Genomic DNA, 24,796 nt, shown 5'->3' with positions numbered 1-24,796 from the left:
ATGATAACTATATACAATTATATATAGTCCCAGGAGGACAAATGACTCTGAAACCGTAGCTGCATTCAATTGGAACCCCTGCAGCCTACATCTGCCTACATCTGCGCTGCTCCAAAGGTGGACAGCCTTTGGTGCAGCCCTAGGGCACCCAAAGGGTGTGAGCCGTTTGCTGCTGTTCACTGATTGTTGGTGATGTTAAAGCTGCTCTATTTCATTCTGAAACTCACCAGCCCTTTATCCCCTGTACCCAATTTTCCAAATTACTTGGCCATATAGATTGTAAGCTCCTTGAGGCAGGGCCTCTTCTAACAGATTGCAGGCTTATCCTACCTCTTCTAACACAAGTGTAATCGTGTCTGTAAAGGTTACATACGCCAATAATTATATCTCTAATTTTCCATGAAATGTCTGTGAATTGACTGTATACCCTCTGTTCATTTAATATAACCTTGTATTGTTATCATAACTCTGTGCCCAGGACATACTTGAAAACGAGGAGGTAACTCTCAATGTATTACTTCCTGGTAACACATTTTAATATTTGGATATAACTGCAATTTATTAATGAGGTCAATTTGCAGTTTGCAACAGCAAACCAAGTATACCCAGCTTGCATGCAAATTGAAACCATAACACATTAATGCGGTTATTACCAGTACAGGAAGCATGATCTATGTGTGCGCAATGTGTCATCTTTACAATGTAGATTCAGGCCAAATTCTTTCTTTTTTTTTTTTTTTAAACCTTGTTATGATCAATTTGTTTTCAATAAAATATGCTTCTACAGTGTTCAAATAAAAGATGAGTTCTCTTTCTGTAGATTTTAACTGTAACTTTGAATGCTGTGTTTGACAATTTCCATTTTCCCTTTGGATGCAAAAGTCTGAAGGCCAACGTGGTGGCTATTTTGGAGCATTTGAGGTTGGGATGGTATAACTAGACCTTCTTTGACATTAAGTTATTGGTTATGTCATACCGACAAAGAGAGTTTGGAGGATGGGTTGTAATATCTTGTGCATCCCCAATAGCAAGGCCTCTTCAGGATTTGTAGCTGCAGAAAAACAAGCATAAGACAGAATTTTATTCTATTATCAGCTCACCAACTTTTGCAAACATAACTAAATTGAAACAGTATATAATGTAGTTCTTCTTATTACAAAAGCAACAACCGTAATAATACCAGTACTAAAAAGTAGCCATCATCCATTCATCTGAGGCTATAGTGATATAGCTCTGGTCACATTATCATCACATGAGACATGATGGTGAGGTCATATGTTAGCCATAATATTCACCTATTTCTATTCTTAAAGCAGCAGTCCAAGCTGCTGTTTTAAAAAAATAAATAATTTCCCTTTAATATGTGCATCAATACAATCCACACAATAAGTAATTAGCTAAGTTGCCGATTGATCCCTTCTCTTGTGATCGATCGGCGAAGATTCGTCTCGGGGGTTCACTAAATGGCTGCCAATGCAGCAGAAGAGGACCAAAGATGCAAAGTTCTGTGGGGAAGATCATGTGACCAGGCAGTCACTAGATACAATTGGTGCACTGCTAGAGATACGGCACGGCTCAAAATGGGGTGTGCCAGAACCTGTTTCAGAAGAGGAAGGGGGTGTGACTTTGTAAATGAAACAAAAAATGCTTGTTACATTATAATACATTAAAAATATCATTCAGAGCTGTTTAAAAAAACTGCTACAAATTCTCTCCCCCTCTCCCCTTCCCCCCTCCTCCCTCCCTGTCCACCCCCCCCCGTCCTTCCTTTTCTTCTCTCTTTCTTTCAAAAAGAAAAAGTCTATTGGTCAACATCTCGCCAAACCTAGTTATGTTATCATGTGCCCATGACATTTCTGTACGTGTTTGTTGCCAATAAAAAAAGATTGATTAAAAAAGAAACTGCTACAAGTATTTTCTCATAGCACAGAACTGATTTATTTAAGAAAACACACATGTAGGATATTGCTTGGTCTGCAGCTTTATGATTCCAATGATTAGTAGTCACTTAGGTTGATAAAGGGCTCATCTTAACTGGAAATGCTGATTTATGGGCCAAACCTACATATGTGAACAAATACATATATGCGTATTGGCTTCTGTTTGTTATTGTAGTCACACATACGTATATGTGTATATGCGCATATGTGTACATATCAATTGTTTGTTTTACTTTTGACAGAAAAGTAATAGAAGACAATGTTGCCTTTTTTTCATGCTTTTATTTAACACTGTAACACAATAGATTAGCTTGAATTTAATGGAAAAACACGAGGGTTCCCAGCACACAAAACTATGAAGAATACTAAACACAGGGTATATGCCAGAAAAACAACATGTATTATGATTAAAATATGTGCTACATACAATTCCGTGATCAGTTAGAGAAGATCAAAGTTATATACAATCTATACCATATGGGGAAAGAAATGTGTGGTGAGCTGAGGGGGGCTCCTTTCTGTGTCATTCCCTTCCCCCCTTTGGTTTCACCATCTAGATTGTATACAACTTTGATCTTCTCTACCTGGTCACGTAATTGTATGTAGCACATATTTTATTCATAATGCATTTTGATTTTTGGCATATACCCTGTGTTTAGTATTCTTCATTGCTTTGTGTGCTGGGACCCCTTGTGCTTATCTGTAATTTGTTGAGGAGAGTTTAGGGTCCCTCCACTGTTTCCTTGCACCCACTCCTCATTTTCCTAGCCTATCCCAGTGTAGTGCTGCCTATACCGCATACGTTTTTTTAGCTTGAATTTAATGTACTTTTTTGAACCTATGTCAAATTTTAATTGGGTGAGATACTCATCCAATATTTACAGTCACATTGATTCAGAGAAAAGCAACCAAAAAAACCCCCAACAATTCAACACTTGTTATTTATGTGTTATAGGAGGGAAGAAAATCCATTCATGACTCTAGTAAAAGAAAGGTGGGTTTGAGGATTTTATGGTAATCTCTTCAAACAAAAGGCCTTCACCTGAATATGAGCTGCTCTCTAACCATAATAAGGGTTAATATAGACATAGGAGGCATATTGACTGTAACAGACCTAGTGATGCGTAGATACTTTGTACGGTGCGTACCAGGTTCTGATCTATTTTATTTAATGCCAGTGCCATTTCTTGGAATATCTTCTCATTGCTGGTGGAGTCCTGGTATGAAAAGAGAAGTGGGAAATAAAAACAGGGTCAGAGTGTCGAGAGAAATTACTTATTTCAAAGATATTTTACCAGGAAACAATATGTTGTTGTCTCTCGTTTTCAAGTAGGTCCAGATTATTAGGTAATTATAGAGCAATAAATTAAAATGGGAGTCTGAACTTCTGACTCTTTAAGTCAGAACTTAGTACTGGGACGGTAGTAACTCTGATATGGTGAAGGTGGCTGTAACGGTATGGCCCTTATTCAATATGTTGTGAAGATTTTAATTCCATTTATTTGAATGGAGCTGAACTCTTCAGCACTAAGAAGCTACAATACTTTGTTAGTGGTCTCCAAAGGGTGGTCCACGGACCGGACCGGCATTAGCTTGCCCCAGAAATTGAACAGTCCACGGAGGATCCTGGCCACACTCGCGCTCCCCTAGCCTGTCTGTTTACCCCGGTTGGTGCCGGAAGCACTGCAGCTTTCGATGTGGCTGGGTCCCACCCAAAGGTAAAATTCTTAGTGTGTGTTTCATTGTGTGTGTGTGTCTGTGTGTGGGGAGGGGAGATTGAATGTGAGGAGAGGGGGTAGAATGTAGGGATGGGGATTGAGTGGGAGGAGGGGTTTGAGGGGGTTGAGTGTGAGGACGTGGATTGAGTCTGAGGGAGGGGAGATTGAGTTTGAGGAAGGGGGATTGAGTGAGAGGGAGGGGATTGAGTGGGAGGAGGGGTTCGAGGGGATTGTGTGAGAGAGGGGGGATTGAGTGTGAGGGAGGGGGACTGAGTGAATGTAAAACGTTCTTTTTTTTTTTTACTGTAATTTTTTTATTTATACATACAGTAGCGTGTTTAAAACCAGTCAGTCCTAGTATTAACCAATCCTCCATGTCCTGGAACCAGATTCCATATTCTCTGTCTCCCTTTGCAGCTCATGGGATTAATTTCTCCCTAGTTCAGCTGCCTGCTATTTTCCCTGTCCCAGCAGCTAGCTGCATGTGAAAAGGCAACATTATTGTTACATGTTATTTAAACAGCCCTAGTCAGTGTTGGTTGCCTGCAATCTCCTATTCTACTAGCTGAGAGTGGGCTATTCCTACCCCCCTGTCCTTGCTGACAGTTAGTACAGTCTCACTTCACTTCTAATGTGACCCTTGCCCCTCACTTCCTTTTCACCCTGGACTCTGAGTGAGTACCTTCCTACTATTTGCCCCAGCAAGGCCTTTCTGTTTTTACACTGCCTTACCTTGATACACTGCACTTCAGACAGAGAAGCACTCTCTACCCACACTACATCTGCAAGTACCTTTCTTCCTGTGATTTTCCCTCAATAAAACTAAGAAAGACAAAAGGACTTGTTGTGCTTTGGAAGAGGGAAGGCATGAGTTAAGCTAACTAGAATTATTCATACATCATTCGTGACCCTGGTTCCAGGAAACTCCAATTTTATTTTGTATTTTTTGCCGGTCCTCCTAAGGCAAAAGGTTGGAGACCTCTACTTGATGTAATATTGAATTTGGGTCTATGAGTTGGGTTTTGCCGTCTGCATTATACTAGCAGATTTTATTTGCAATTTTTCTGTAAACTTTGTGCCAGCTGGCAGTAAATGAATGGATAAATCAATGCCAAAGAATGATTAAGGCATTATTGTAACCCTATCACTTAATTTGTTGGGGATAAATTATATAGCTTGTGAATGTAAAAAGAAATATAGTAGGGGCTCAAACACAAACACTTGTCCCTAAACCGTCTGACTAGTGTGGGTTACATGCTATTCATTGTAAACGAATGTGTTACACTACAATGCCCTACAGTATATGTAACTCTGCCACTGAGGAGGTTAAGTGCGGGAAGTTAAAACTAATTATTTTTTCATGTGAATATAAATCATTGAAATAAAACAATTTTAGGTTAAATTATGCTAATAGCAAATATTAAAAATCATTATGCACTGGAGTCCCATGGTCAGCTTAGGATGGTAAGCATTTGCTTAGGTCAGTGGTGCTGAAGTTCAGTCCCTGGGGGCTACCTTTGGACCAATTGTGAAGCATTTCCCTAATAAACACATACTTTGCCTATTAGCCCAGTCTTTATTATCACGAAGCCAACTTGTTAAGGTATGTACTTCGCTGAAAATCTGGACTTTTTTTGTAGCCCTTCAGTACTGAGCTGTATCTCCAGTGAGTTAGGTTGTTTATGCATAGAACCACCACTGCATTTCTTAACCGATAACGATACTGTATGAAACTCTCCCTCAGAAGAGCTAATGTGATCACTTAGTAGAGGTGTTGCCAACTCCAGTCCTCAAGGGCCACCAACAGGTCAGGTTTTAAGGCTATCCTTGCTTCAGCACAGGTGGCTCAGTCATTGCCTGAGCCACTTAAGTCACGTGTGCTGAAGCAGGGATAGCCTTAAAACCTGACCTGTTGGTGGCCCTTGAGGACTGGATTTGGCCACTCCTGTACTTAGTCACAAAGCCACCACTTGTTTAAAAAGTGTGCACTGCTTATGCTACCCTAGCTGTGTCAACAAGGCCCATAGAAGAGCTGTTACTGCAATGTAACCTCTATCTATCAGTCAATATCCCCAAAGCATCGCCGAGTGCTGAAAATAGACAGTGCGTCCCTGAGCTGCCCTACGCTGAAATTCCATGAATATACACATTTATTTTACTTTCTCCGACATTATACAGCTTTATACAGTAAATTGGCTCAAATGTAACGTTGCCGTCAGTTGCAGTCATTTCTGCTGAACTGCTTCACATTGGCCATAGCAAGCACCAGCACCCAATGTACTATTTACATTGGGTGCTTAGTTTCATTTAGTAATGAGGTCATTTGTCACACAAATAAATGGTGTTAATACTGGAGAAATGTACTGCATTGCCCCAAAGGCGGACAGGCTGATGGGGCTCCCCAAGAACTGCTCCCCTTTGCACAGGACTAGCATGCTAAGGGTTAAAATGTGCTTGTACTTTGTGTAATGTCAACCCCTCCCACTGGAATGTTAATGAGCCAAGAGGACACAAAGATCTTTCTGTTCACAGCTGCAACAGATTCAATCTCAACCACCCCAGTGTACATCTGGGTTGCCCAAAAGGCGGACAGTCTTTGGTGCAGCCGAAGGGCTGCCAAAGAGTGTGAGCCATTCGCTTATGTTTGGTGATGTTAAAGCTGCTCTATTTCAATCGGAAACTCATCATCCCTTTATCCCCTGTACCCAATTTTCCAACTCTATCGGTCCATAAAATGTCTGTGAATTCACTGTATAACCCTGTTCTTTTAATGTAACCATGTATTTTTTATAGCTCTGTGCCCAGGACATACTTGAAAATGAGAGGTAACTCTCAATGTATTACTTACTGGTAAAACATTTGTATAAATAAAATAAAATGTATGGTCATCTGTGCCAGATATCTCATGCATGTATTAGAAAGAGCAATCTTTACCTCAGAGGAATATAATTTACGCATGAGAGTTGGCCGGGAGTCCATAAAAGTGATGTACTCTTCAACCAGCAGTGTGGAGACTGAATCCAGTAAGGTGCTGGGGGTACAGGTGTCAATCACAACCTGCACCAGAGGCACAAGAAGAAGGTACGCTGCCTCTGGCAGGCTGCCCTGAATGTGCTGAAGTGTATGGTAATAGGATAGCACATTGCGCATGGTTCTTACTGAGACTGCAAAGGAAAAAAAGAAGACATTTACACACTTACATTCAAAAAAAGAATATTCACACACTTCCATTAAAGAAGAATACATTTACACACTTCCATTAAAACAAGAATACATTTACACACTTCCATTAAAACAAAAATACATTTACACACTTCCATTAAAACAAGAATACGTTTACACACTTCCATTAAAACAAGAATACATTTACACACTTCCATTAAAACAAGAATACGTTTACACACTTCCATTAAAACAAGAATACATTTACACACTTCCATTAAAACAAGAATACATTTACACACTTCCATTAAAAAAAGTTCAAACAACTGTGAACAATTCAAATGTATGATATGCTATATATTTCATATTATATTCTAGTATACTGTGTTTAATCCTAACTATAATTCGGGGAGTCTTTTTTTATAGGATGTACTGCCCAATATTTCCATATAGATCCCATCCCAGTACTTAAAAACAAAAATAAATAGTACGGGTGTGTATTTTCACTCGTGTTTTAAGTTCTAAAAATGTGTTTGTGTTTTTTTTTAAAATTGTATTTTATATAAAATTATGCAAAAAAACGTAAAATAAGCAGATAAAATGCTATAATAAATACAATGAACCAGCCACACACTGGCAATGTTTTGGTACATGCCAGTATATGAATTGATTCTTAAATGTACTACTTGCCATAGTTTCTCACATGAACAAATCTTAGATGCCATACACAGGATGATAATAGTTCTAAAAGAGCACAGGAAAATAAATAAAATATGGGTGCTAAGGTGAACAAAGGGTAACACCTAGGCTTCAACAATTACCACCAAACGACTAATTTCCACACTATCAACACTAGTGACAGCTTCCTTATTGTTTTCTATATTGTCCCACACATTCTGATGTTAGTCTCAGGTGCCTTACTGCAGCGGTGCCTTACTGAACATACAGTACGTATATAGATAGCATCACCTGTCTACATTAAATAAAAAACAGCATGTAACCCAAAGTCAGTGCATCAGAAAACCTTTGTAGAATACCTTTAAAAAAATGTCTGGGAAGTCTGTGTTCTTTTATGTGTAAGGAGAAAGCCCCTCGCACAGTCAGGACGGTTTATAAATCCTCAATTGTGAGTAGTGACTCCTCTTGATGAGTATTGTGTGGTCCAGCTATGTGACGTGAGCAAATAATGGGAAGTGTGAGACTAAAGACCTGAGAGGCGATCTCTAATGTAAGTGTCTCTGTCCCAAATAAAGTCTTAATGCTGCTCCCACATTGTTTGAATATGTGGTCCACAGTTAGTCACAAAAACATCACTTTGTGCTTCAAAGAAAACCATAGAGGTGCTCACAGGAGCCCTCCTGATGCTGGCTTCTTTGGCGTGCTCCAGCCGTATGGAAAGAGAAGAGCAGTGAAGAGGAGATGTAAGAGGTTTGGCAAAATCCTATCCGTGTTTTCAGGTTTCGGTTCAGGATTTTGCTCTTGCTCGCCCTCTGTGGCCGAATTGTCCATCTTTGTCTCTGGCAACTTCCTTTAAAAGGTCAGCCCTGTGAGCAGGAAGTTGCAGAGCAAGGTTCCAGGTTATGTTGAGTTCATGCAACGCCCTTATACCTATTATCTTCTATGTTACCAGACCCGGCTCACGTACCTCGACTATCCTTGTCTTCAGCCCGTCCTGACCACTGCACGTACTTCAACTATCCTTTTCTTCAGCCTGCCTCGACCTCTGCATCCACACAGACTACGCAACTCTGCTGCCAGCCCTGACCTTCGGCCTACCACTCACTACTCTATCAGGACTCTGTCCCTCGGCTCAGGTTGGTTCTTTCACCTTCCTACGTCAGCTCTGCCGGTCCGCTTCCTGCTTGAGACGAGCATCGCTACAAGATGGAGGTGCACAGTGCAATGAAGATAGAGGGCAGGATTGCAAGCACTTTCTTTAAACTTGATTTATTGGCACATGGCAAAGTACAAAAAAGGTATAAAAAAAACCCTAATGCTTTTCACTCCTTGCCTGGCGCTTTGTTAAAGCGTCAAAGTAACAGACAAGGCGTGAAGCGCGTTAGTGTTTTTTTAACCCTTATTATACTTTGCCATGTGTCAATAAATCAAGTTTAAAGAAACTGTTTGCAATACAGCCCTCTATTTTAATTTTGCTGTGCTTATGAGAGGTCCTTCCTCACCCCCCCCAAATCCCAGGGTTGGTGAAAGGGACGGCAATGTGTTACAAAGCAATAAAAGATTTCAAATACCACTTTAGATCTGTTTTTCACTAAATTCCAGTTCACATTCTATGTATATGTAGCTATGTGTAAAATTGGTGTACATATCTCTCTCATGCTGTGCAGTAACTCCTGTTAAAAGGGCAGGGTTGCCCTCAACCCCTGGTGATGTGTAAGATAGTAGCAAAGGAAGTGACAGCATGCTCTGTGTCCACTATTAGTGACACAGAGAGGTGGGTCTTTCTGGAAGCTGATATATTGCACAGCACTTCCTAAAGTTAGTCTGTTCAGTTCAGTCTGTGTTCTGACTGTGTTCAGTGAGAGGCATGTGGAGTGTCTGCAACAGTGTTGCAGTGTGTCAGAGCAGAGCCAGACAGTGCAGTGTCTGATGCAAGAGTTGTGAGGCTGTGCAGCTGAAGTGGCAGAGAGGCAAGCTGCTTACTCACTGTATCCAGGGACCTGGTACAGATGGATCTCCCTTACCAATTTAATTAGGAGCAGCCGGAACCTTCCTCAAGATGGTCAGCCTGACAATGTGCGGCTAGTACGACCGCGATGAGGGGCAGTCTGCCTATCAACATGTAAATAAAGAGGCCCTTGTTCACCGCAACCCTTCTGTGTGAGTGTGGAGTCATTCTGCAGAAGGAGGTACCACAGAGGAGGTCTTCATCAGATACATCCCCCTGCAGCCGCAGAGATCCTGATGAGGTGGAGGCGCTGCATCGTATGTGAGTAAGACTCAGATCACACTACCTCACATGCCTGTCGTGCTGATATCCCCACTACCATCCAGCGGGAGACTCAGGAGTCCTGTAAGCCAGAAGGTGCACCACACGACATACAGACATGTCATGGGGCCAGTAGACCACAGGGGCCAATGTGAGATTGGGTGGGTCCAAAAAGTCTGTTACATATACAAAACATAGGAAATAATTTAAAGAAAAGCTACAATAAAACATAATGTTAATATACTAGATGCCACTTGGACTGTGTGGGCCCTAGACATTTGCTTAGTTTGCTCACAACCAGAAACCCCTTACATGCAGCAAAGTCTTCAGATGCACTCTGTTACTTACTCTGGTTATCTTTAAGGTGCTGAAAGGTTTGTTCTTTGGAGAGCAGAGCCTGACAGTGCAGTGAAATCTCCCTGTCCAAAACAGATCTGGCTTTGTTCATAGAGACTTGCGTCAGATATTCCATGCGCGCTGTGACAATAACAAATGAATTAAAACGTAGCTGGCAAGCTTAGAGCGGTTTAAAAATGGTTTTACAATGCAATATACAATGGCTAAAAAATAAATAAACTCCTAATTAAAGTTACAACATGTGCAATGCATTACTCTAAAATGTGTTGTAGGTGTTTCCAGCAGTAAATTAATGGCTTGCTGTGTAAAGCAAAGAGACTGGGTTATTATTTATTTTCACTATTATACCTACCTTTTGTGTTGGATAGTTGTAGTCTCCAAGTTAAAGTTCTCAAAGAACCAGGTAAGGGCTGGTTAAAAAGGGCATGCAGTTTTCCCTTCATGCCTGGTCTTTTATCCAGTATGTTAATCTGTAAATAAAATACATGGTGTTCAGCATATAATATGCTATAAACCAGAGAATATAATGCAGAAGTCTATATGCCATGCATTTTATTATGTCCTACATTAGACATACATGCAGAAAGCAAAGACAGTCTCTAAGAAGTCATATTGATCTCTATGTGGTATATGTATCAAGGCAATTGTGAGGCAAAACCGGGGCATTTTCACCCTGTACCTATGTGTCAAAGCATTTTGCTCTGATTTCCCCCTGTCCGTGGGGAGTGTTGGAAGGAGGAGATGGGGAGGAGTTACATAGTGCACAGATTCTAATCAGCTGTATCACAGTCTGTGATTGATGGCACCACAATTTATGCCTTTTATTTGCCTAAAAAAAGTGGCGCACATCTTATATACTGCATCCGATATAAGAAACTGTTCTTACATATGTCGCAGCTCTGATCCAAGATACAGAGCAGTGCCTATAAACACACGATTCTCTATGTTGATACGTAGAACCCTAATGCTGCAATATGTTCTTGTTTTGGGTTTATATACCACCTAATGTCCCTCTAGCTTATATCCAGTTTGAAGAATCTCCCTCCAAACTAAAGGAGTTCTTATCTTGCTCTTAAATTTTTTATTGCTGCTTGGCTTTTTCCCTTCATATTCATTACTCTATACTTGTACATAAATGTCAGCTGACTGACTTGGCTTTAGCTGATTAGCAGCCGTTGTGTGACTGCTGCAAGATAAGCAACAACAGAGAAAATAGAGGGAGAAGCCAAACTACTGTTCAGGAGGTGAAGCCAAGACTGCTCATTAGAGAAAATACCCCAAACATACCTGAGAATAAAGATAACAGTTATTTTTTTTTAATATGCCTATAGACCCGTGTTTCTAAGCCACAACACTGAGATGGAAACACAAAAGAGTAAATGACATTTGAGACACAGGCCCCTATCCAATATGCTATTAATTATCAGGGATAATGCTGGGATATAAGCAGTAATAGTACAGAGTAGTAAGCAACAGCAGGGTCATAGTGTAATGCTTGCGCTACCCACGAGCAAGACAGGACTCCGGTGCTGAGGTGGGGAAGTATAGAACCACACACCCACAGCACCGGAAACGTGCCTGGCAGGCGGATTGTCAATGTAGCCGGGTCTGGGTTGCAGAGAACGGGTTAGTCCAGATACTTGCCAATGTCTTGGGATGGAGAGGTCAGAATAGTGAAAGTCCGTATAGCCGTGGTCTGGGTTGGAGAGGTACATGTAGTCGAGGGTAAGCCGGGTCGATATCCAGAGGGGTTCAGTAGTCAAGTCGGGTCGGTACACGTAGAATCCAAAAACTGCAAGAGATTGCGAGACAAGAGCAAGGCACAACAGACGCAGGAGCACAAGGCTACAACTAGTTATGCTCAGCAATGACTCTGAGCATGAGCAGGGTAAAAGTAGTGGCGTGGGCCAATAGAACAGGAGGCGGAGCGGAGGCGCGGCCCCAGCGGGAGTCTCGATAGGCTGCAGGAGACAAGTGGCATCCGATTAGTTGCCTCGCAGCTAGGGAGCAAGGCCCGATGTCACGTGAGCGCGCCGCGCGCGAGAGAAGAGCGGTGCATCTGAGGGGGCGGGGCTAAGCTCCGTGGCAGCGTTAGAAGAGCTGCGTGTGCGCGCGCACGCTCTATAAGCAGAGTGGGGGTGCGCGCACACGCGCTGGTGCCAGAGCGGAGGTCTGTGCAAAGACAGGTAAGGAGGGAAAACATCGCAAAGGACGTGTTCCCCGATTCCTTACACATAGCTACAGTCGTAGCCAAGTGGTAATGAAACATTACCAAAGGTTAGGTAGAAGCAGAGTTGTGAGAGTAGCCAAGGTCTTTACAAATGGTGCAAAAAGCAATGAACAAAACAAAGGTAGTCAAGGAACCAGAAACATAAAAAGACTTGAAAACACCATGTTGCACTATGCACAGAAAAAGAAACTCCAGTTATATAGTCATGTCAGGGGGTTGTGTCTCCAGTGTCATCAAACCCTGCAATTGCTAAACTGACTAATGGCTGTCTGGAAGCTGAACCCGCCTTTCCTTTCACAGAGCTTTACAGTCAATTTGGCAAGCGAGCTGTCGAGTTGGTGGCTTAGCTCACTGGACTTAGTCTATATTTAGCCTGCAGCACTGATGGAAAAATCACTCTGCAGGTTGGAAGGTTTCCCTGACCATCCAGACGTCGCCTGGGGCCCTTGGGTTTCAGAACTTCTGGAATTTAGCATTTTATGATCTTTAGCAATTGTACTTCCTTAGGTATAGGTCTTCACATACCACTCCATCTTGAATGTGTCCAGTCACCAGGTCTGATTGATTTTTGGTGATGTCACTACTCTGCCGTTCATCAGAAACATAGCTGTAGATATTATCTTCTAAGCAGGATCTGATTTGACCAGCAAGCTTATTGTACACGTCTCCTGGAAGAGAAAAAACACGTTTCTATCCATCGTTGTTCATTATGTTGTCTGTGGAAGCAGTAAGAAAGTTAATCTGCACCCTGAGAATCCCCACATACATGGAACTATTTCATGATAATGAACTGGATATGCAAATTGATATAAGTAGCAGTCTTATGCAAATCCCCATCTACTCCAGGGTATGGATAAAAAAAAACTGTTGATTGGATAAAGTCAGAAAGCACAAGCATGGGATCAAACTGCTAAAGCTGTTTATGCAGAGAAAAGTTGGGCTATATTCTGAGGGGATGATGTATAAAGGAGATGGGTCAGATTATACTATATATTATACATTATAGAATGTTAATTTGACATAAATATGTTAAAGCACTTCAATTTTTCTCTGTGTGCATCTGCTTGCAATTTGAGGAATGTAAATAGGAGTTACAGAATGCATGTATACACGTATGTATGTATATTGTTATTTAGATATTGTTATATTGATATTTATACAGTGTCCACAGCACTTTACAAAAAGGACAATACAAAAACAGGGATTTATATTGCAAATTGCAAAAAACAAAATCAGACAATAAGAAAGGAAATCCCTGCCCCGGAGAGCTTACAATCTAAGTGGTATGTTGGAGACTTACAGAGACAGCAGGTGTGGGAATAAGTGCAGTATTTGGCCACAATAGTTGATATCTGTGACTGTGGGGCAGTAGCCATTAATCCTATTGAACAGGGTCGCTGTGGGGGGTGGTGTGGGGGGGGGGGGAGGGGGCTGGCGCTGGGACAAGTGTCTTGGAGCCCAACACCTCCGGGGGGCCTGGCCGGCCGGTATTGAAGGTTGGGCCCGGCCAGAGGTTGGAGCCAACTTCTGCGTCCAGCTGTTGGGGCGTCTGTGTGCTGCGGAGCCCCAGCTCTCCCCATCTGCGGGCCCCTCATAACAATCCGTCTCCCCCCCCCTGGTGTATGTGGTCGACGCCAGAAGTTGGACCCACCCGAAAGTCAGGCCCATCTTCTGCATCTGCCTGTGGGGCCCCAGCTCCCCTCCGCGGCGGGACCAGAGGTCTCCCCACCCAAGGAAAAATTCTTAGAGGGGTGGGGGGGGGGGGGTGGGGATTGCGTGAAAGAGAGGAGAGAGGGTGAGAGAGGTGAGGGGGTATTGAGTGAGAGGGGGGGTTGAGTAGGAGGGGGATTGAGTGAGAGGTGAGATTGAGTGAGAGGGAGGGGTTCAGTAGGAGGGGGGATTGTGTGAGAGAGGAGGAGGGATTGAGTGACAGGGGGGGTTGAGTGACAGGGGGGATTGAGTGACGGGGATTGAGTGACGGGGGATTGAGTGAGAGGGGAATGGGGATTGAGCGAGAGCGAAGGGAGAATTGAATGAGAGGAGGGGGAGTGTAAAAGAAAGAGAGGGGGTATGTGGGGCGCGCAAGACTGCTGACATGGGGTGCCCAGGTGGAAACTCTAGTCCTGGCCCCAGGAAAGCTGGCGGCCCTGCTATTGGAATACTTATTTTAAAAGGTGTGTTTTCATGTTTTCTTTCATACTATAGAATGCATCAAATTCTGCATCAGTGTGCACATTTCCCCCCATTTTTGTATCTGGAAGACTTTAATTCATATCCCAATAATGTTTTGAATTCAACAGTTTGTCAGAAAAATCATGAAATAAACGCTTCTGCTCTCACTAACCCTGCTGTGTCCTTGCCTCAATTCATTTAGCTGCTATAGAGTACAATCTATATATAATAATTAGGGACATTTTTGAACAGCTTTTATAGTCATGCAAGGGAATCTAAATAAAATTAATACTATAGCTAATATATATATATATATATATATATATATATATTTGCTCATCTCTACTCCCAACTTATCTTACTGTTTCTTTTTTGCATGCATAAAGGGCTGGTGCAAGGGTATTAGGTGCCCTAGGCGAACCTACAGCTTTGCGCCCTCCTCTCCCCCGCCATTAACTTTAGAAAATTAATATTGTGCATCAGTATGAGTACAAATTCTGCATTTATAATTACAGATGTATTTTACATTAAAAAGGAGAATACGATACTTATTGTACATTCTCATTGTAGGGATGTAGGGAGGGGGTATAGTTATAGACCTTGCGGGAGGGGTAGTTATGTGCCCTGGGGGAGGGGTAGTTATGTGCCCTGGGGAAGGGAGGAAGTAGAAGGAGGTATTGGCCTGGGGGGTGTGGTGGGGAGGGAGTTTTGGAGCAGAGTATACTTCCCTGCAGCCTTGAAGAATGGAGGGGGCCTGTTAGAGGCCTGCCGAAGAGGGCAGCACTGCAGAGGTGTCTGTCAGAGGGTGTCGACGAAGGTGTCCGTCAGTTCCACTGGCCTCCAGCAGGCCCCCTCTGAGAGGCACCTCTGCAGATCTGGCACATGTTAGGGTTGCCAGCAGGGTGCCAGGGCTCCCTGACTCACTGGTCCCAGGACAGTAGTCCCAGCTGCCCCCCTGTCAGCAGTCCTATTGCTACATGGAATCCCCAGTTTTTTGCCACCCCCAAAATTTTGCCGCTCTAGGTGACCACCTAGTTTGCCTGGTGGTTAGCGGGCCCTGCATACGTATGTATTATTATAGAAGCTTCGGCCTATCTGTCTCACATATAGTATTGCTCTGCAGAATGTTAAGCACATTATTATTTGTTTATGAATTATTATTATGCTTAGAGTATCATTCAGACTATAAACAAAGGATGTTGAGAAATGTGGTGTCACGCTGAGTATGTAGAAAAGAAGCTGTTCTGTCTGGGCATTTACTAAATAGCCAATCCTCTTATTTAACATGTATTTAAAATGCATAAATGGGCTCCTGGCGAAGAATAAAAATGCATCAATGGGTCTCTGATGAAACATGTTATGTTTGGTTTCCTTCAGCCTGTTTATTCATTTTTCATATGTGATAAAATAAAATGACTCTATGTGATTTTTTAACAAATGCCTAAAAGGGAGTATCTGTTTTCCTACATATTTCTGGGCACCAAATCATGTTGACATAGTATTTGCTGGAGTAAGGACTGCAGTCGGTGAGGTTGCACAGGGGTTATACATTTTTGATGATTGAACATGGGTTCTTTATGCAATACTGACAATTACTGCAGGTGTCAACATTTTAGGAGTTGAAGGTAGGCTGCCCGCCTTGAGCACCAAAAATGCTCTTTTAGTTCAAATTAAAGGATGAAAATGGAGTTTCTAATCAGTTGTGGTTCATAATCTCCCAGGAATTGATCAGTGACTTCAGCCACACAGAGGAATTCCACCTTCTCATTTTGTCACAAATGGAATGACTGAATTTCCTCCTTTGGTAACTAGATATACAAGTACTTTCATTCTTTAGTCTGTTACTACACTTTAACTCTAAAATACCTGTTGTATGATTATTATGCTGATATCTCTTTTGCCTCCATTCTCTTTCCCAAAAGAAACAGGGACACAGACAACACTGGATTACATTTGACTCCTTTTATACTGTAAGTACTACCAGTGGTACACACCAGTTCGCAACCTGTATATGAGGTTGTCGTTTTCTATGTTCTTTCTGATGTGTCAGGATTGTAACATCTTTTTGAGGAGCAGAGAAGGGTTGCTTTTGACTACAGTATTTATGAAAAGTAGGAGAGACGTTTCCCCGTGGATTACTACTATGTGTACGACACAGGGGCCCGTGTCCTGCTGGCTGTTTTGGCTACTAAAGTGTTGAGATGCTCAGTGGCTGCATTACTTTGTCGTCCCCAGTAGTGGCGAGCATATACCTCTTTGTGTGGTTGTCGAGCAATACAATATTGATCTCTTTAATCACTATCTTGCAATGCGATAACAGTCAATACTATAATATATGGTAGATTAATGAACCTAGATATAAGCACCATCCCCTGATAACATTCTTTATATAGATAACCAGACATTAAAATTGTTATAGTGGGTTTATATATAGATATTTTCACACAAACACTGTCCTGTCCCACACACTCCCCCATCACGTCTCCTTACTGTCTAGGCCGCTTTTGCATTTCAATAGAGAAAAGCATTTTATGTCTCTCTACTGTTAATTTTCACACTGGGTCACTTGTTCCCACTTCCTGTCAACATCCATGGCAACCAGATATCCATCTTATACACAATTTTGTTTCTGTATTTCTGCCATACCCGATTAAGAACTTGGAGAGGTTAGAAAGCTTGTAACATATCAACTACTTGTTGGTCCAATAAAAGGTTTCAAATCACCTACTCCCTCTCCCTCCTTAGGCTGCGCTTATAGTGTCGGCGATGGTGACAGCGATGCGACGTCACGGCAAAACAAATGCATTGCCGCCGTTGCGTGCGCTTATAGTAAGCGTGACACAATGGAGCGACGGCCTTGTCATCTCAATTTGTTTTTTCCAGCGACCGTAGCCTGACATCGCCGTCGCTGTCACTGTAAGCGCAGCCTTAGCCCTACAGGTTGTGAGACATTCGGTTTCCAGGACACTTACCTGTATGAAGAGACCTGGCTGCTTTTTCCAAAACAAAAACTTTCTCTGTTTCTGACAGATCTGTGAAGAAGTTTACATTCCTTTCATTCATCTGCTGCTGGACGGCATCATTAAGCCTAGTGGTGAATTCCTTCCACTCCTGCTCAGCCAGTAGACACCAGATAAAAATGGTTACAAAATAAAAATAATAAGTGTTTCAGAAACATCAAGAGATAAATCCTGGGTTTAAAAGTAGTGAGTCCTCTGGAGTTGGACCTCACATTTATTTGTACTACCTAGTGACCCCATGGTTCAGGAGACATGGGCTTTTGATGTACAGTACTAGTACACAACATTCCCATTGGCCATCACGACTGTTGCAGGGTACATGCAACCACACACGCGGGTTCTCTTGATAAGGCTTATTTATTGAGCCTTAAAAAAATACAACACACAAAAACAAAATAGCTTCTCTTCAGCATACAAAAACAAAATAGCTTCTCTTCAGCATAGCAAACAAAATAGCTTCTCTTCAGCATAGCAAACAAAATCGCTTCTCTTCAGCATAGCAAACAAGGCAGCTTCTCTTCAGCATTCAGGACACAGACAGTTCATAAAACATGTACTTTGTAAACATACCTTATAGCAGTAATCTCTTCAGTACTTCAGTCCTGTCTCCTGACTAGCTAGTCTGCATGTGTGTACAGCCTGGGGGTTTTAAAACACCTTGATATGCAGCCGGGGTCAGACTAATTAAGCAGCCCTTCTCACCTGAAACTTAACCTCATCAGTGCTGCACTGCAAGCCTAAACATAGGCTTGCCAGGTCTATGGCTGGTGACATTCATTCACCCTGTCACAACGATTACATACATTTTTATTTGTAAAATGCGCCAGTACACATCTTGTGAACGAAGGGCTTCCCTGTTGAACAGACCAGGCGGATCTGGATGACTGTAAATTTACATAAATGGATTCTTGGGGCGATTACTAGTAAAAGGGTGATGTGACTTAAGCAAAGCTCTCAGATTTCTGATTTCGTGTAAAGGGAAATTCCACCGATGTTGATGGAAATTTATGGTGATGGGGCAACCTCTCCCAGTTTGTATCCATTCAATGACAGCCCATCCTGTATACTTAGCTCAGGCACAGCACAGACACACTGCTGAACAAGAAGGTTCAGCAATGAAAACTTTAGAGTCCCACTTAATACCGGGCCTTTAAGGCATAAGAAAGTTATCAACAGGAAGACTTGCTGGGAAAATAGAGGTGATCTCTTCATCTTCCATTGATTTGCATTGTAGAAATGGGCCAATTTACAGACAGAAGGTACGAGAAACATTTAATATTCTTTAGTTTAACTTCAGGGATCCTCTAGCTGAATAAGGGAAATTGTGTGGTGCGCTTAAAAGCGAAAACATAAGTACAGGCATACCCCGGTTTAAGGACACTCACTTTATGTACACTCGTGAGTAAGTACATCTCGCTCAATAGGCAAACGGCAGCTCGCGCATGCGCCTGTCAGCACGTCCTTAACAGCAACACCGGCTCCCTACCTGTATCGAAGCTGTGCGCAAGCGGGGAGACTATAGAGCCTGTTACGCATGCGTTATTTACATCAGTTATGCACGTATATGACGATTGCAGTACAGTGCGTGCATCGACAAGTGGGGAAAAGGTAGTGCTTCCCTTTAAGTACATTTTCACTTTACATACATGCTCCGGTCCCATTGTGTACGTTAATGTGGGGTATGCCTGTAGTGGAAGATATTTACTCCACAAAAAAATCCTAAAGTTTTCACTCACCTGTAGGTTTTCTATTTGATACCTTGTTTTTTCCAGCCATGGAAGACTTGCAGAGGAAGCTGCCATTTCTCCCTCTATGCTTTGTTCATGGACAGGGCGAGAGGAGCAGTCACCAAGGAATGTTGCTACAACAAACTATGCTAAGCTGAAGTGAGCTGAGTAAATACAGTGCATTACAATCATTTCTCCAGACAAGATTAGTTAACCCCCATGATGCATTGCAATGTGGTGCTGGGCTCTGGAATAGATATGAAAAGAAATCAAGGGATGAGTTCTAGTCAGGGCCGCCAACAGAAATCATGGGGCCCGGGACAAATAAAAGGAGCAGGCCCCCCCCCCCCAAATGAATAGCGCCCTCCCCCCGAACCCATAGCGCCCCCCCAAACCCATAGCGCCCCCTCAAACCCATGGCACCCCCCCAAACCCATGGCGCCCCCCCAAACCCATAGCGCCCCCCCCAAACCCATAGCGCCCCCCCCAAACCAATAGCGCCCCCCCTCGAACCCATAGCACCCCCCCCAAACCATAGCGCCCCCCCCAAAACCATAGCGCCCCCCCCTCCGAACCCATAGCGCACCTACCACGAAAAAAATATTTTTTAGAGCGCAACTTTTACTTAACTGTTTTCTTATTGTGATACAGAATAAAACATTACAATGCAACCTGTTTATTTTTATATTTTCAACAAAAGACAGGTGACTGCCTGTCTGGGTGAGTGACTGGGTGGTAGAGTGACTGGGTGGGAGAGTGCGTGGGTGGGTGGGAAAGTGCGTGCATGGGAGGGAGAGTGGGAGAGTGAGTGAGTGGGTGGGTGGGAGAGAGTGGTTGGGTGGGAAAGTGAATGGGTTAGTGACTGGGTGGGTGGGTGTGACAGTGACTGGGTGGTGGGTGACAGTGATTGGATGGTGGGTGACAGTGACAGGGTGGTGGGTGACAGTGACTGGGTTGAGTGACTGGGTGGTGGGTGACAGTGATTGGATGGTGGGTGACAGTGACAGGGTGGTGGGTGACAGTGACTGGGTTGAGTGACTGGGTGGGTGGGTTGAGTGGGTGACACCCTGACCGGGTGGGTGCTGCTTCCTGCTTCCTTGCCGCTTCCCCCACTGCCCCCGATGTCCCCTTGGCAGCTGCTCGGGGCGGGAGGTGGTCACGGGAGGGTGGGGGCGTGGGAGGTGTGCTCGGGGAATGCACGGGAGGTGGGCTCGGGGGCGCACGGGAGGTGGGCGCGAGATACCGGGCGGCTGCAGCATCCTCCACGGCTGCTTCTGCTGGGTTGGCGCGCGGGATGTAACCTCTGGGGGCGGCTCACGAGGCTGGTAGACGGCTGCTGCATAGGGCAGGAGGCGCACGCAGGGGGTGAAGGGTTGGCGCTTCCCCGCCCTCCGTCCCACGTTGGGAGCGTGGGAAGGGGGATCGAGAAAGCGAGGGAGGGGGAGGGCCCACAGGCAGCAGGCAGGACACCCTGCGGGACCTCGGCTCTGCGCATGCGCAATCGTCGCCATTTAAAAAATAAAATATGTATTCACTTGTCATACACTAGAACCAAGGCTGCCAACAGGGGGGGGGACAAAAGGTACGGGCGTCCCGGGCCCCGTGCCTTTTGTCCCCCCCTTGTTGGAGGCCCTGGTTCTAGTGTATGACAAGTGAATACATAAAAGTTTAATTCATCGTGATCCTTCCCACAATGCACCTTTCTCAAACTTTTGCTTTCTAGACTTGTAATATTTTACAACGCATTTTTCTTCAAAGGCAGATGCCCTCCGCCCACTTCTCTCAGGTGTCTGACTAGTGAGATGTCTAGGGCATAGAAAGAAGTATGCATAACGTAAACCCAGCCCTATGAAGCCCATGACGCTGGCACAGCATCCATCATTCCTCTGATCTTTCTTTCCGTATTTATCGCGATTACTAGAAACGACAGGAGTGTGAACATGCCAAGATACACTTTGCCGCTGCTTCGATCACATACCGAAAAGTTCCAAAACCCACAAAAATATAGATCAAACTTCTGCTGCCAAACATTCTAGTGAAATGGTCCAAATGAAACAAATGCACTTTTTTGTGTTGAAAAAGTAGCCCCATTAATATATATATATTATATATATCTATATCTATATCTATATCTATATGTAGCCCCGGTCCTCTTCGGCTCCCAGAGACCCTCCTCCTTGCGCGCCGAGCGGTCGCGGGTGCCGCCGGAGGCAGCAAGGGACCCGCTGGCACACGGCAAAGGTGGGGGCTAGAGCAGGGGCCGCCATTATGGATGCGCGCACATGCGCAGTGATCGCGCATGCGTAGATGAGGCTAGGGAGTCGCGGCCATTAGCAAGTCGCGCATGCGCAGTACGATCGCGCACGTGGCCCCAATGTTATAGCAGCCTCCACGGGACTACAATTCCCAGGAGGCCAAGGGAGGAAGGCACCAGGTGCTCCCGTGTGGCCAATGAGAGGCCAGGATTCTTGGCAAGAGGGAAAGAGATAAATTTTGCGGGCTTAGAGGAACAGCAGTTGGAGCTGGGAGCTGGGTGAGTTAGGGTGTGGGTGCAGGGAGCAGTAGCCCCTGGCACTAGGCCTAGTTACCCCCAGAGGCCCCAGATAACGGTTACCATTGCCCCAGTTTGTGGTTGCTTCAGGGACAGGCCCTACGGTAGTAGTTCTGCCCCTTTAGCTGTTTGGGTTAGTTAAGGAGACACTCAGTGTCGCGCAGCCTGATTCCTGAGTCTGGGCTCAGACCCCTCAGTTATATAGAGACTATCTTCTCGGAGGCCACGCCAAGCAGTGACTGCGGCCTGCCTGCTGCAGACGGATCCCCGTCAAGGTTCAGACGGTGCGGAGCCGTGGTGATATTATCCACGCTGGAATTCACCCCACGCGTAGGAGGATGTCTCGTCGGATCTGGTGGACCCACTTCAGTTGTATAGCGGCACCCGTGGCTGGAGCCCGGGCAGGATCTATAATAGTGCACCAACACGTCAAGGGATAGCGCTATCTCCAACACACGTGGGTGGGTTTGGACATAAGGTACTTTGGGGATTATCCATGGTGATGTGTGCACCCGGTGCACTGCTATGTATGTGTTTGTATGCCTTATGCTGTGTGGTACAGGGTACCGAGTTTATTAGTATTAGCAATAGTAAAACAGTTGTTAGCATACACTGTGTGCGTGTCTTATTATTGTGGTTCCTGTAAGAGGACCATCCCACTCAGGTGGGAACCCTTACAGGTGGAGGCTCTGTGTTCGACGAATGATCAGGTAACCCCAGCCTCCTAGTGGCGGAGGTTCAGGCCTTCTGTGAGCCTATCAGGTGACGCACCACACCCGGTTAAACAAGTGTAGATTTCCCCACATGGTCCCTATCTGCGATTGGGGGGGAAGGGGAAGGTGTTACATATATATACATAATTATATATATATATATATAATTTTTTTAAGTTTGATGGAATTTCGAAAGCAAAATTAATTGAAAATAATTGAGCATGCAATGCTCATTGACTTAACATTAAGCTAGGTTGCTGCAAACTTTTGGATCGAAGTTTTCCCTTTTTTTTTTCTGAACCAAAAAGGGTGACGTTTGCAAAGTTCACTAACGCGTGAGTCAAGTTCGCACATCTCTGCTTGAGATGTAGAAATAGTGATTTCATTTTGTCCACTAGGGGACATCATTTCTCTATCAGGAACATGTAACATGGAGATCAGTCAGCAGTGCTCTGTTCTCTGTTACAGGGGATTATTATTACTATTTTAAACATCTATTTCTAATTCTACTTAGTTATTTGTTATGTATTGGTTATTATAGTTAGCACAGTAGGAAAGGGTAAATGTTGCAATGAATGGAATGTGCTTAGATGTCAAATTTACACTTAAAAATGTACTGTATGTTTTGCAGCTGTAAACCTATCAACATTTCTTGCTACATTGCAGACTATTATTTATTTATTTATAAAATATTTTCCCAGGAAGTAATACATTGAGAGTTACCTCTCGTTTCAAGTATGTCCTGGGCACAGAGTTAAGACAAATAATACATGTTTACAAATACAGTTACAAAAATGAGCAGGGTATATATTATATACAAGACATTGCATGCACAGTTAAAGATAATATATATTATGAGCGTATGAAACAGTTACAGACCAGATTAAAATGTGTGACAGCCTTAGATTTGAAAGAACTTAAACTGGTGGTGGATGTGAGAGTCTCTGGTAGGTTGTTCCAGTTTTGGGGTGCACGGTCAAAGAAGGAGGAGCGGCCGGATACTTTGTTGAGCCTTGGGACCATGAACAGTCTTTTGGAGTCTGATCTCAGGTGATACAGTAGGTGCTGCATGTGGTAGGGGTGAGGAGCTTGTTCAGGTAGCTGGGTAGCTTGCCCATAAAGAATTTGAAGGCAAGACAGGAAAGGTGAACTTTGCGCCTAGACTCGAGTGCTGACCAGTCCAGTTCTTTGAGCATTTCGCAGTGATGTGTGTTGTAGTTGCATTGGAGAAAAAAACGACAAATTGAATTGTAAAGGGTGTCAAGTTTGCTAAGGTGGGTTTGAGGTGCTGAGCCATATATATGTCTCCATAGTCAATAATTGGCATTAGCATCTGCTGTGCGATACGTTTTCTGACCAGGAGACTTAGGGATGATTTGTTCCTGTAAAGTACCCCTAGTTTGGCATAGGTCTTGGTTGTCAGGGTATCAATGTGCATCCCGAATGTTAAGTGGGAGTCAAACCATATGCCCAGGTATTTAAAACTAATAACAGGAGTTAGGGTGGTGTTAGTGTTGGTTCTTAACTGGAGCTCAGTCGCTGGAAGCTTTAAAAATTTAGTCTTGGTCCAAAATACCATCGTTACAGTCTTTTCAGTGTTTAAAAACAGTTTGTTTTGGGAAATCCAGTTTTCGAGTCTGAAAAAGTCAGACTGAAGTACAGTATGTGTTGAAGGTCAGAGCATGTTGTGAGCATACAGGATTGTGTCATCTGCATACATGTGTATTGAGGCTTCCTGACAAGCTGTGGGAAGATCATTGATGAACACTGAGAAGAGTAGGGGCCCCAGAACAGAGCCTTGCGGTACACCACAAGTGATGTCCAGGGGGTTAGAGTTAGAGCCAGATATGGACACGTGTTGGGATCTACCTGATAGGTAGGACTGAAACCAGTTTAAAGCATGCTTCCCTATTCCAGAGCTCTGGAGTTTGTTAAGCAGGATAGCATGATCAACAGTATCAAAAGCCTTTGCAAAATCTAGGAATACTGCACCAGTGAATTGACCCCGTTCCATTCCACACTGGATTTCATTGCAAACTTTTAGCAGGGTAGTTACGGTAGAGTGTTTGGGGCGAAAGCCAGATTGGAATTGGCTAGGGAAATTTGTCTTGTTATAGTAATCGCTTAATTGGGAGTGGACACATTTTTCCATGACTTTGGATATGATTGGGAGAGGGGAGATTGGCCTGTAGTTTGAGACAGTGTTTTTGTCCCCACTTTTGAAGATCGGGACAACTCTGGCAGCTTTCCAGGACTTAG

General features: G+C 43.7%; 1 protein-coding gene across 4 annotated transcripts in view; it reads right to left on the bottom strand.

The window, feature by feature from the left end:
• LOC142491499 (uncharacterized) overlaps positions 1–19,511 on the bottom strand; it is a 56,204-nt gene extending 36,693 nt beyond the window's left edge. For all 4 annotated transcript variants that reach the window (XR_012800414.1, XM_075594161.1, XM_075594163.1 and 1 more), the window contains exons 1-8: positions 19,283–19,511; positions 17,499–17,637; positions 12,880–13,022; positions 10,477–10,594; positions 10,116–10,244; positions 6,593–6,822; positions 3,055–3,157; positions 977–1,051 (exon numbers count right to left, since the gene is read on the bottom strand). Coding sequence is in view for 3 of the 4 variants with exons in the window: in XM_075594161.1 (XP_075450276.1) it covers positions 977–1,051; positions 3,055–3,157; positions 6,593–6,822; positions 10,116–10,244; positions 10,477–10,594; positions 12,880–13,022; positions 17,499–17,637; positions 19,283–19,348 (1,003 nt within the window). In the remaining variant the exon portion in view is untranslated. The remainder of the gene's footprint in view (positions 1–976; positions 1,052–3,054; positions 3,158–6,592; positions 6,823–10,115; positions 10,245–10,476; positions 10,595–12,879; positions 13,023–17,498; positions 17,638–19,282) is intronic.
• Between the last annotated feature and the right edge of the window lie 5,285 nt (positions 19,512–24,796).

This window comes from Ascaphus truei, chromosome 3 (genome assembly GCF_040206685.1).
Source record: "Ascaphus truei isolate aAscTru1 chromosome 3, aAscTru1.hap1, whole genome shotgun sequence".
Lineage (NCBI taxonomy): Eukaryota > Metazoa > Chordata > Amphibia > Anura > Ascaphidae > Ascaphus > Ascaphus truei.
This window is presented reverse-complemented; position numbering and strand designations above follow the sequence as displayed.